The sequence below is a fragment of the Aulonocara stuartgranti genome, assembly GCF_965226115.1.
Source record: "Aulonocara stuartgranti genome assembly, chromosome: 15".
In the NCBI taxonomy this organism is placed as follows: Eukaryota; Metazoa; Chordata; class Actinopteri; order Cichliformes; family Cichlidae; genus Aulonocara; species Aulonocara stuartgranti.
This window is the reverse complement of record NC_138951.1, coordinates 21,588,785-21,602,361: the sequence shown is the minus strand read 5'-3', so window position 1 is coordinate 21,602,361 and position 13,577 is coordinate 21,588,785. Positions and strand designations below refer to the sequence as shown.

The window sequence follows — 13,577 nt, the reverse complement described above, 5'->3', positions numbered from 1 at the left end:
TATAAATATTTATAAATAAAACCATTTTTTTTACATTAGTAATTCCTTTTGTGCATAATTTTATATTATTGTTAATAACAAATTAATTAAAGCAACAAAACAACCTGAAGAGCCGGTTCGGAGCCGAAAGAGCCGGCTCTTTAGTGAGCTGAACCGAAAGAGCCGGTTCTCTAAAAAGAGCCGGAAATCCTATCACTACTGGACACCACCTGCATGAGGTGTTTTAGGCATGTCCTGGAGGTAGGAGGCCACAGGGCAAACTGAGGGCTCGGTGGAGAGATTACATTTCACAGTTGGCTTGGAAATAATCCAGTTTTCCCCCAGATGAGCTGGAAGAGGTGGCTGGGAAAAGGGAGGTCTAAGTTTCTCTCCTTAGATTGACCAAACCCATGACCTTGAACCTGGATATATAGGACAGGGAGGATAAATAAAAGGATGTTACATTAAACCAGTGGTTCCCAAACCTTTTTTTTTTTTTTTTTTGCTAGGCCCCTGTTTGTTTTACAAGAAAATCTTCGCAGCCCCCCGGCACAAACACATCCTCAAACCACACACAACCATTTATTGTTTTCAAACTCCACTGCAGTTTCTTTTACACCTCAAACCTTTAGAAAACCAAAAGCAAACAAATAAAACTACAATAAATTACAGGTTGGAACAAAATAAACTAATACCATCTTTATTTTAAGCGTAGTTGTTTCTTTCCCCCTTTGTAAGAATAATTTTTCAAAACATGCCTCTGTGCAAAGTGGGTTTAAAAACATAAAACGTGATTTGGACAGGGGAAATGGGTTTTGGTTTAGACACAAATACATATTGATTGATTGATTGATTGAATCTTTATTTTGAACATGTTGAAAAAGTATAAAAAAAAAATAGAATTAAAAGAGACAAATGAACAAAGCAAACAAAAGGAAAACGAGCAACCACAACTCCAAATAACGTCCATGTTCAAAAAGGAGCAGGAAGAAGCATAAGCTTATTTAATCCCACCCCTTTTCCACTATCTAGTATCAATAGACTACAGAAATACCTCCTTGTAATTACATTATATGTTATGTGTAATTTTTTTTTTTTTTTTTAATATATACACATATATGTTTCTATCTATCCATACCTACGTATATACACACATACGCACATATACACATTTTCAATAACCCCATTAACACCTGAAGGATACACAACCTACAATTTTATATATATTTAATATATATATATATATATATATATATATATATATATATATACACACACATACACACACATACACATATATATATATACATACATATATATATATATATATACACATATATATATATATACATACATACATATACATACATATACACATACATATATACCCATACCAACAAACCCGTGCATGCGCACACACATGAAAATATTAGACAAGAACACCCTATCAAATCTCTACCTTTTCCCTGTACCCTGTAAAAACCATATCCTTAAACCGCTTTTTAAACTGCGCCATGCTTGGACATTGCTTCATATCTTTACTTAGTCTGTTCCACAGCTTCACTCCACACACAGAGATGCAAAAACTTTTTAATGTTGTACGGATACGAGGATGTTTTAAATTTAATTCCCCCCTCAAATTGTATCCCCGTTCCCTTTTAGAAAACATTTTTAGAATATTGTCAGGAAGCAGGTTATTTATTGCTTTATATATAATTTGTGCTGTGAAAAAATGAACCAGATCTGTGAATTTTAGAATTTTTGATTTTAAGAATAGTGGATTTGTATGATCTCTGTAACCAGTTTTATGGATTATCCTTATGGCCCTTTTTTGTAATATAAAGATTGATGATAGCGAACATTTGTAAGTATTGCCCCAAACCTCTGCACAGTAATTCAAATACGGTGCAATCAGGGAACAATAGAGAATGTGGAGTGATTTGTGGTCCAGAATGTGTTTTACTTTACTCAAGATTGAGACACTTCTTGAAATTTTGTTATGTATATGATTTATATGAGACTTCCAGTTTAATTTATCATCTATAATCACACCAAGAAACTTATGTTCAAGTACTCTTTCAATTTCCACACCATCTACATGAATCTGCACTTGTGCATTTCTAAGGGAATTCCCAAATAAGATAATTTTAGTTTTACTTAGATTTAGCGATAGTTTGTTCCTGTTAAACCATTTTTTAATTTTGCACATTTCTGAAGTAATTGTATCCAGCAGCTCCTTTAGATTCCCCCCAGAACAAAAAATATTTGTGTCATCTGCAAATAATACTAATTTTAATATATCAGATGCCTTACAAATATCATTTATATAAATAATAAATAATTTGATTTAAAAAAAAAAAAATCTTCTTGGGATCGCACATACTTCTTTTTGTGCCTCTAAAACATCCTTGTTTGTCTTTCCAGAAAAGACATATGATGTCGTAACTGTCGGAGCACCGGCCTCTCACTGTTTCTAAAAATGGCGTTCTGAGGAAGCTCATCCAGAAGTTTGAGGAAGCAAAGAAACAGTAAGTTGAGAGTAAAGTCGAGCGTCACATTAGGGCTGGGCGATATGGCCTAAAATCCATATCGCGGTATAATTTGAAGCACGTGCGGTAACGATATATATCGCGAAATATTCTTTTCTTCTGTATAACATATTTTCCACACTATATGACACACTTAATAAATTTTCTCAAAAATCGAAAGTGTGCCTATGTATGAATTCTGGTTGTGCTTACTGACCTCAAACCGATTTTGGCGTGCAGAAATCTGTTAAAAACTGTTTTAGTACAACTTTGGTAAGCTGCACTGCTTGATGGATTGTCAGAGCATTACGGCTGCCGTAGTGAGGAGCTTCTTAAATGTTGGTTTAGTGTAAGCTCAGCTTTTTAACTAATGTAAGAAGTGTTATAACTGACTCGTTTTTAATACCTAAATCTGGCCTCAGTGCACAAACCTAAATGAATCGGTACATATGAAAGCGCCCAAGTCACGAGCTGAGTTCAAGGACATGGATAAAACAAAAAGGTTCAAATTTGTGCCCAAAAACCCCACAAATCAGTGTCACTGTTTTAAAATCTGCTGCGAGACCGCTCTAAATGTCAGCTTTTTCTTTACGTAAAGACTGGGGTCTGTAACATATCAGCTCGTTTCTTATTTATTAAAGAACATGCCTGACACCAGGCTTTTGAGTTAACGGCTCCATTCGATCTCTGCAAGTATTTTTAAGTATTTTTAGGTTCTTTCCAGCAGGATTTGTGGCTAGTTCTGGAGCTTGACCCTAAAAGATTTCAGTGTGTCGGTGCTTCTGCTTTCCCTGTTGTCCTTCTCTTCCGTCTTTATTTCTGTTTCTGTCAAATTTAAAAACAACTGCACTCTGAAATACACACTCTTTGCAAGATGTTGTCTAAACTAGTGGTTGGAAGGCATATTTGTGTTTGGTCTCTGATGGTTTATTTACACTTTTTGCAGGCCACGCCCACAGACTACAGCGCCATGATGAGCAACAAAGCCAAGAAGTCTATTGACTTCCTTCTGATGCAGGACACCGCCCCGACGATAGCCACGGACGTGTCACTGCAGTACCGCCTCGACATCGTCTTCTGCCAAACGGTCACCTACACATATTTTAATTATTGTATGTCTGAGCTGATGCGTTTATCCTGGAGTGACTCAGAGTGAAGGAGAAGGCCAAGAAGAAGTGTAAATATCATAGAAGCAAGGAGTTCAGAGCTCTACGACTTAGTGTCTTTATGGTATTTATGTGTGTAATGGAGACCAGGGGTTCCATTACCCTTACTTGTATTTTTATTAATTGACTGACTGATTTGTATTTAAAAACCGTAATGAAGAAAAACACACACTGGTTGATTGTGATTCTTTATTAGGCTTTTTGGGTTGTTAATTAAGTGACTCGTTAAAGGTGAAGAGACAGGGGGACTGGCCATCCTACCTGTGTCAGGAAAAGAACCTGTGTTAGAGCTGTTCACATTTAATCATTTGTCTGTAACCTAAATTAGTTGTATATGTAAAAAGAGAAGTGTTAACAGTACTCACTTTGTAAAGAGTAAAAGCAGCTCAATCACCTGCTTATGAGCTCCTGGAGAAAACCAATGTGCCAGGCTAGGGGAGTGTGTGTTGGAGTGATTTTGTTAAAAGTTGTCATTATTGTGCTTGGACCTTGTCTTGAACTGTATGTTCAGATATTTTCTGTTCCTCCCCCACATGTAGGATGTTGGGGATGTTACTAGCTATAGTTTTCAACTGCAGGCACAATCTATGTAAGATTCTGGTTTCCTTATTTGGTAAGGAGTGTTCACTTCCTGCCCTTTATGGGCTCACCATGTAAATGGTGGACTGTTAAAGAGGTTAAGCCATATACGAGGTTGAGGGGAGATGACCCTTTTATGACTAGAGATGCGGTTAAAACGTTTGTAAGCAGGAAGTCACGTATACAGACACACATACACTCTCTCTCACTCACACACACACACACACACACACACACACACACAGTGCCTTAGCTTTTACCACACAACATATGGGGTTTACAATGGGCGGTTGTGTAACTGTTTTCATTCAGTAAAAGGCTGGAGTTGGAGTTGTCTGAGTTTGGGTGTAGAGCTTGCAACTCTGAGAATCCGACCAGGCTTCCCCTGCACAAGTAAAAACCAATCGAGCTCTGATTGTCTTACTTTGTTCTGAGTCAGCGAGGGCTGAAACCTAACTGTGTGGTTAAGGTGTTTTAATAGAGACTCTTGGAGAGCTTGCGCAAGACGCCTTAGCGAATCATCTCGATTTTAAACCTCCGTTAACATCTCACCATGGGATCCAGAGCGTCCAGATTACTCAGAGAAGAGGAAATTGAAGAAATTAAGAAGGAAACTGGCTTTTCCCACAGGAAGATCACTCACCTGTACAGACGTTTCACCAGCCTGGATAAAGGGGAAAACGGCACCCTCAGTCGAGAAGATTTCCAGAGAATCCCCGAGTTGGCCATCAACCCTCTGGGAGATATAATCATCAACGCATTCTTTCCCTTTGAGAGGACCAGGTAAATTTCCGGGGCTTCATGCGGACCCTGGCTCACTTCAGACCAATCGAAGACAACGAGAAGAACAAGAACCCCTCAGCTACAGAGCCCCTGAACAGCAGAACAAACAAGCTGCTTTTTGCTTTCCGTCTATATGACCTGGACAGAGATGGCAAGATCTCCCGAGATGAGCTCCTGCAGGTCTTGCGGATGATTGTTGGAGTCAACGTTTCAGATGAAGAACTCAGCAGCATTGCTGATAGGACCATCCAGGAGGCTGACACAAACGGAGATGGCTACATTTCCTTCAATGAGTTTATCATGGTCTTGGAAAAGGGAAATGTAGTTCAGAACCAATAAAACATGTAGAAAAATGTTTAAAGGAAGAGGTCGATAAACATAAGCCAGGCAAGACAAAAACAAAACTCATGACTGAGTACATGAACTTTTTTCAGCCATGGAAACAGGAAGAACAAAGGCGTGCTGAAAATAGAAAGCAGAAACAGTCTAGACAGCAACTCACATCTCAGGCCAGTAATAAACCACCAGTTCCACAGGTGGCCTGTTCACAACCACCACCATATCAGCCAGAACCCTCAGCCTCAGAGGCACCCACAACCACAAAAAAAACCCCAACGAATCCGTTCCTACCACCACAAGGCCCATACGCCTCAGCCAGACACCAATTGAATTAAATGTCTCGCGACGTCCCCACACACAAAGAGCAAGAAGAAATAGGGACAGATCCTTACAACAGGGACATGGGAGGAGTTCCAGACCCACCTGGCCCTTATGGCCTGTTCCCCCTCATAGAAAAAAACCTTTCCGCCGAGTGGAAGGATTTAGGCACGATTCTCAGCAGGGTACAAAATGACCATTAAGAGAAAACTGAAGATACCCATGAAGGTTGGCTCCAAAGCTGTAGAACAGGGTGTATGAGGTACACACTCGGGTGGACCCTCATCACGACCCCAAGCACACATTTAGACATGCCTACAGCACACTACTGTCTCACAGAAGATAGTTACTGACAAAATATGGTAAATACGTCCTGACCAGACATATCCAGCCTACCAAAAACTTTGTGGTCAACAGGCCCGACCGACGTGGGCCTAATAAAAAATGCTGATGCAATTAAAGTTAAAACCATCTCAAACCACAGGCCAATGAAACCTCAATACCCACTGTCTGCTGAAGCAAAAGCTGGAATCCGTCCAGTAATAGCAGACATGGAAAAAGCGGGAATCTTGATAAAGACAAAAACAACCTCGTGTTCTTCTCTCAACAGGTGATCCAGGAGATTTTTATTTTTTTTCTCCCCCCCTTTCTCACTGTCCCTCTCCCCTTCTGTTTTTCCTTTCCTTCCTCTTTCTTTCTCCCTTTCCTATCCCTCACTCATGTCTGTCCCGTCTGTAACATCTGAAAATAAAATATAATAAATAATAAAAACAAAGATCGACCAAATGGACCAATACGGCAATGCCACGATGATCCATTTGGCAAAGTAAATCCATTGGGTATCCTTGTTGGTCTTCAGACAACAATTCTGATGGCTAAAGAACCAAATGGGACAGGCAGAAAAAAAAAAGGAAAAGGTGGATGTGGAACAGATGATGAGCATCTGGTTCCTGCACTAAAGTTTCATTATTGTTATCATTTTTTTTTTTGTAATTCTATTTAGAGTAGCGCTTGAACATGTCAGTTGATTTCAAGACACAATCTCATCCGGCTGCTCAACGAGCTGCTGTGGCCCACACTATGGGTTCAGTCCTTCAGGCCAAGCATTGGGTGGATACTAGAGGTGGGAATCACCATATATCCCACGATACGATATTATCACGATACTTAACGCACGATACGATATTATTGCAAAATTTAAAAATATTTTGCGATATTCAGATTCTGTACATGAAGGTAAACGTTATCAATATTCATTTTATCTAATATCAAAGTCTCACACTCAGTCTTTCTCTCATTTCAGTTTTATTGTTGACATACTGAACGGTTTGTATTACAGTCTAGTCCAACTTAACTGAATGCAACCATCTGGTACAATTATAGCTATTCTGAACTATGCAATATGAAAACTATGCAGCCCCTTCAGCAACTGAAGAATTTGAAAGTAAATTAAAACAAAATATAATTTTACATTAAATAAAAAAGTTTTAAACTTAATTAAAATAAAACATGTCTTAAATTAAAATAAGTAAACTGTCATGTTTATTGCTGCCAAAAAACAAGTTAAACACATTTGGACAGTGTCAGGATTCTTGCTCAGAAAAAGGATCAACATGCTCTGAAGTCAGAGTTCCAGTCCACAAAACTTTTTTTGTAACAAAATATCGATTTCTGCTGTCCCTGTATCGATACATTATTAGCAAACAAAATATCACGATACTACACAGTATCGATTTTTTCCCCCACCCCTAGTGGATACCATACTAAATCTTGAGTTTCGGCCTTTGCACTGCTCTGTAAACAAAGGGAAACGTTAAAAAAAAAAAAAAAGTTCAGCTTTAGACCACCAGAGTGGTTACATTTTCTAAACTCCTTTGACAAGCTTTCAAATCCCTGTTTGAGGGTAAAAGCTTGGTTTTACAGTTAAGGTTACAAAACCGGTTCAGGTCAGGGAGAAGGTGAAAGTTTATCAGATATTTTGTGATGGTTAAACTTAAGTCTTACGGTGTGTTCACACCGAACGCGATGGACGCGAATAAAACGCCCCAAACGCCCCTAATTTGACGCGTGTACATTCGCGTCTCAACGCGTGTCCAAGAAAAATCCAGTGAACCGGAAATGTGGGAGGAATGTGGGAGGGAGTTGTGCCAGACCGGTATCTTTGCAAGATGGCAGCTATCGAGCTAGCGCTTGAAGAGAGAGTCTCCCTTCTCTATGTACTGTGGAGAGCAGAGCAGCAGCGTAAAAGACGTCCTCGCCGTACCTGGGTCCATCAGGTCCTCCAGAGGCATGAGCAGTTTGGTGAGTTTCACCACTTGCTCCAGGAGCTGCGCCTGGATGACGGCCGATTCCAGCGCTATCACCGTCGGCCAGTTTGAGGACCTGCTTTCCCTCGTCGGTCCCAGCATCGCCCGCCTAGACACCAACTACAGACGCTCAATCCCACCTGCAGAGCGCCTGTCCGTCTGCCTGAGGTTAGTAAAACTATTTAATACGGTAGTCCTTTATTGATATCTGTGCTAATATGCTAATCCATCCAGTTATACACTGCTAACATGGATGTGCTATGCTAACAGTGAATGCTGTCGGTGTTTACTGAAAGCAAACTGTGGTACAGAGACGACTCTTTATAATATTTCTAGTGATACTCAGAAGGTCTCATCAAGTCCCGATTTAATTCGATTTATGCTGTTATCAGTGTTTGAATGATAGCATGGCTGTGGTGTCACATCAATGTATGCGCTTGGTGTTTGCTGATATCAAACTGTAGCATTAGGACCACTGAGTTAACCTTTGTAGTGATACTCACTCCTTTTTATTTAGACCTGGTTTAATTCTGGGATAGTTGAATGTTTGTATATAATCCCTGCAGCTGTCAGACTCTATAGCAGGGGTCACAGCCTTTATTAAAACAGAGTTAGATAAAACTGTGAACAGTTTGGTTCATCTCTAGTTACATGGTTCTATCTTGATAAGCTGTCTTATCACAGATTAATTTTTCAAAAATATTAATGATTTAAGCAAGGAAAGGGCTACATGTCAACACACAACTCTTTATTTCTATTAATGTCTTACTTCATTCCTACCTGATTGACATGTTTAGGAATTGTGAGTGATTGGCTCACTGTAGTTGTGAAAGTTGCTACCAATCAAATTATGATATGTTAAAGTTAAAACAAAACACAACTGTTTTAGATATTATCTAATATACATTTTGTAATTATCCTTATAATTACAAAATGTTTTATGTAAGATTTAAGTTTTGTGATTTATATCTGACATCACAAAAGTATTTTGGAATTTGAATAATGTATTTTGTAACTGCAGTACACATAATACTGATTTTGAACAATTTTGTCCAGGTTCCTTGTCACCGGGGACTCCTTCAGGACCATCGCGTTCAGTTTCAGAGTCGGTGTGTCCACGGTGAGCCAGATCACCCCCCAGGCAGCGACGTCCATCTGGGACTGTCTAGTGGACGACTTCATGGCTGTGCCTTCACCTGGAGACTGGCGGTCCATCACAGAGGGATTCCAGGAGCGCTGGAACTTTCCTCTGTGCTGTGCAGCTCTGGATGGGAAGCACATCCAGACAAAGGCGCCCCATATATCATATAGGAGACACACACATTGATATACACTAAATATTCATTTCATTTCTTTTTTGTGGTGCCCAAATTGATGCACCTGCTTGATTTTGTTTAAACAATTATTGTACACTTTCTGTAAATCCAGTAAACTTCTTTTCACTTCTCAAATATCACTGTGTGTGTCTCCTGTATGATATTTAACTGACATTTTTTATTGTAACAACCAACGATTTATACAGGAAAATAATGTCTATTAACAAGGTTGCCCAAACTTCTGCATCCCACTGTATCAGTATATTTTGTCATTAGTATAATATGAAATAAATTCTACATGTGTCAAGTTGTGTGCCAACATTTGCTGTGTAGTAGAACTGAGACATTAGTCATTATAAACATTTATTTGAAATAATATTAAAAGTCTCAAACAGAAAAACATTAAACATAAATATATAAAATATAAGAATTTACAGAGAGACAGGAATAAAAAGGACCAGCTGCTCTCCAGAGCAGGAACAAGGCTGAGGAGGAAATGCTCCATTGGAGACTGGTGTGGCCTCTTCAGGGACTCCAGGATGGCCAGCTCCACCGCCGATGGACCGTCCTGGGACCCGTCCCTCATCTGCCTCGGAGCCGTCCTCCTCTGTGGGCCTGTAAAACAGCACAAAACACAAAGAAATGAGAAGGCTGCTACTAGATTTTAATTTCAACATTGAAAAAAAAAAAAACAATAACAGGATATAATCAGATTGGTTGTAGATATTTAGTAAAAGGGAATCCCACCGACTAAAAAGGTATCAGTGCTTGCTGTACATATCTGTGGGTGCAGCAGCAGGAGCTCAGGGACTGGGGATGCTCTGCTGCAGAATCAGTTGGTTCTATCAATACAGTATTAAATGTTAACAGGTTGGATATAATAATCGTAGAGTAGACAGTGGTCCCTCATTTATTGCAGGGGTTCTCAGAATAACTAGCCCCTGGTCACAGTTCTCACAATTGATTCTCAAAGTGCAAACCTTTGTAGATTGCAAAACGTAAAAGTATTATTATGCCGCGGTTTGTCTTCATCTGCCCGCCACTTTCGTGCGCCTTTTTCCCTCACGGTGCAGGTGTCTATTTCCGAATGAGGCTCATAGTTATGGGTGTTTTTGTGCTGTTTTTTCTATTGGACGCGATGGTTATCAAAACCAAACGTGATAAATTTGGCAAGCGCAGGAGATTTGTCAATCAGGCTGCAGAATGCAATGCTGTACTCTGCAATAAAAAATCAGCGAAAAAGCAAAGCAGTGATGGATGAACAGCGGGACCACTGTGTGCTGTTTATTAATAAACAATAAAATATATTCCTAAATGACAACATGCATAAAAGCAGAACGGTATTTGTACGTCAGTGGGAAAATAGCGGTGGCTTGCTAGCTTTTGTGCGGCTTCCCCGGGTCAGTGAAAACTTTCAAAAGAGAAATGAATGAACTTACCAGGTTGCCCGATCTCTTCACATATCTTCCTCCAAGCTCGGTCCTTTTTATTCCTGTCTCGGTACTGAAAGCAGCTGGTGTTGTACAGCTCCGAGTTGTTTGCTACCGCATTGATTAGCCTTCCCCTCCATTGAAGTATGAAAGGCTTTGGCTGGATCTGCCCCTTTGACCTAGGTAACAGCCACGTCACCAGGCTCCTGATTGGTTGTCGCGGCGCGATTTGACGCTGGAGTTCAGATTTTTCCAACTCGAGCGGTAGACGCGAAACGCGCGTATGCACAAAATGCAACACAAAAACTCACGCGCGTGGTTTTATTCGCGAGTCAAACGCGCCAGACGCGCTACACTGACGCGCGTTTCACGCGTTTTGGCGTTTTCGCGACGCAAATCTGCTTCCGAATTTTCGCGGGACCCGCAATCGCGCGTCATCGCGCCTTTCCATTGACTTTACATGTAAACCTGACGCTCTATTCGCGTCCATCGCGTTCGGTGTGAACACACCGTTAGGAATGCACCGATGTCAATGAGTGGCCTCACAAAGACAGCCAAGGCTTTCCTCCCCACATCTGTCGAGATAGGATAAGAATGTATGCTTTAACTGAAAACTTGAGGTGACAAATCTTACAGATGTGGAGGTTTATTTTTTGCATACCCTGGTTTACTCCTGCAAACCTTGTTTAAACATTTACATAAAATGTTTTATGATTTTTTTGGTTTACATTATAGTTACGCAGAAAATTATAAAGAAAATTAAAGAGCATAATATTTGACAGAAATTGTGGAGACACCGTACAGAAAACGTGTTTCCTCACCCTGCTCACGCCGTTTGATCTGCTGGATTTGGTCCACAGTGCTCTTGAGGATGTGGCACTTTTCGGGCTTAACGCTGAGACTGGCAATGTCGCCCATGTTGGATGACAACAGCTCCGCCAGCTCCTCGATGTAGCAGCACTCCAGCTCCCGTCTCCGCTTCTCCGCACTGCAGAAACAGACCCGACAAAGACTCAAAGCGAAGTTCACATTAAAACAGCTGTTTTTAAATCAGTACTACTTTTCTGGGTGATTTTTCAGTACTTATCTGATTTTAAAAACATCAGAAAACTGATTCTCTAGCACTAATGAAACTATATTTGTTTTGATTTTGACATTTTTAACCATGAAAGCCGTGACATTTACTTTAAAGTGAGAAAGAAAAGCAGCAAAACCTGTGTTAGGGAAAATGTTCTAAAACACTTCTTCAGTAAAGACTCAGAGAAGAGAAACACACAGAGTTCTTGCTAGCAAGGGCAGCTCCCTACTGAGAGACTCGCACTAAGAAACTGCCCCGGTCTTTATTTATACTTCAGTGTGTGTGTGTGTGTGTGTGTGTGTGTGCGTGCGTGCGTGCGTGTGTCCTGCTGATCAAAGGGTCATAAAAGCACAAAAGGTACATCCTTGGTCAGGAAAGGGTAGTCTCCCCCTCACCCTAAATAACATGGTGAGGAAGTCCAGCAGTTCATCTATATGTAAAGAAGCACTTAAACTAAAACAGACATAGCTACGTTAATCCTGCCATAAAACAATAAAACAAGGTACGACCTCTCCCATGCTCCCAGGATGTGGGGGTGCACGCCAAGCCTGCAGCCTGCTAGAGATCACACACAATTGATTATATGCCTCTAAGTATACATGGTTGAATATTTCCTAATACAAATAACTACATGCAGTATTCTACCATATGCAAACTTATATCACTAAAAGATTATACTGACTACTAAATGCAATTTTACATTGACAACCTGACATGTTAAAAATTAATCAATTCACTGTTTCTGCTTGGCAAAAGTTACATTTAAATTACATTGTACTTGAAGTACATTGTCCTAAACTAATCAATATGGCCAAGTATATAAGGAAAACTTTAGAACACTTTAGTAATAAGGCATTACTATATCACCATGTTTAGTAATGTAATCAATAAGGATGAACTTTGTGTCAGCCATAGTATTACTAGCCTAACTTTCTGTTGATGTCAGTGGTCAACATTTACCTCGTTGTGAATATAAAAGTTTAAAGATGTCATGAAGAGCTTTAAAAAACTTTAAGAAGATGTGATTATTATTGTTGTTGTTATTATTATTATTATTATTATTATTATCATTATCATCTCTTTTTAAAATGCAGACTTTTTTAAATGTGTACATGGCAGCAAAAAGTATTGGCATTTTTTTTTAAAGATTATGACAAGAGAAGAAAAAAAATCAATTACTGATGGATTAATGGATACTGTCATGAGATTTTTAACATATATAAGTTTATTTACTACTGTTTACTATAAGCTCATATTGATGTGTTCATATATTTCACAAATATGCTGTGCTTTTTCACTTTTGTGCACACTGACATTTTAACTCTGTATGTTGATGAAGGCCAGAGACAGCGACCTAACCACAAGAGATTAAATCTCTAACAGCAGTTCCCGAAATTAGACTACACTCATATGACCCCACACACACACGTGCACACACTCAGTCACAGGAAGTTATTCGCAAGAACATGTATTAAAGGAATATGAAGGTATTTGCATACGCGATGTGTCTTATAAATAAAGAGCTATCGCCTGCACTCGGTGTGAGTGTCTCCTGAGAGCCGCTCACCCGTGCACGTTGCTATTTTAACAGAACTTGTCTGAGTGTCATTATTTCACCTGAATAATGTCTTGTTAATAAATAAAGTTAACCACGGACAGATACATATGAGAACACACTAGGGCTGCCACGATTAGTCGACTAGTCACGATTACGTCGACTATTAAAATCGTCGACGACTAATTTAATAGTCGACC

At 39.6% G+C, this 13,577-nt stretch overlaps 1 protein-coding gene, 1 long non-coding RNA gene and 1 pseudogene across 4 annotated transcripts; 2 read left to right on the top strand and 1 right to left on the bottom strand.

Moving 5' to 3' along the window:
• The first annotated feature begins 4,607 nt into the window (after positions 1-4,607).
• On the top strand, positions 4,608-7,589 carry LOC309688532 (calcineurin B homologous protein 1-like; annotated as a pseudogene). The gene has a single exon. The product of its transcript is annotated as a calcineurin B homologous protein 1-like (transcript).
• A 194-nt stretch (positions 7,590-7,783) lies between these two features.
• LOC309689075 (uncharacterized protein) lies at positions 7,784-9,621 on the top strand. The gene is made up of 2 exons (XM_082505237.1): positions 7,784-8,166; positions 9,055-9,621. Exons 1-2 carry the CDS (start codon positions 7,907-7,909, stop codon positions 9,323-9,325), a joined length of 531 nt encoding a protein of 176 aa, XP_082361363.1. The 5' UTR covers positions 7,784-7,906; the 3' UTR covers positions 9,326-9,621.
• Positions 8,985-12,292, bottom strand: LOC309689076. 2 transcript variants are annotated; one of them, XR_014271241.1, is made up of 3 exons: positions 11,959-12,160; positions 10,754-11,732; positions 8,985-9,929 (listed from the first exon to the last, which is right to left on the bottom strand). It is a non-coding gene; the product is annotated as an uncharacterized lncRNA (long non-coding RNA). The 2 variants fall into 2 exon arrangements; XR_014271240.1 differs by having other exon boundaries at positions 9,665-9,929; positions 10,754-12,292.
• Positions 12,293-13,577: the final 1,285 nt, after the last annotated feature.

Coding starts and splice junctions, on each gene's coding strand:
- LOC309689075 (XM_082505237.1), top strand. CDS start 7,907: ATGTACTGTGGAGAGCAGAGCAGCAGCGTAAAAGACGTCCTCGCCGTA. Junction 8,167..9,054: donor CGCCTGTCCGTCTGCCTGAG/GTTAGTAAAACT, acceptor AATTTTGTCCAG/GTTCCTTGTCACCGGGGACT.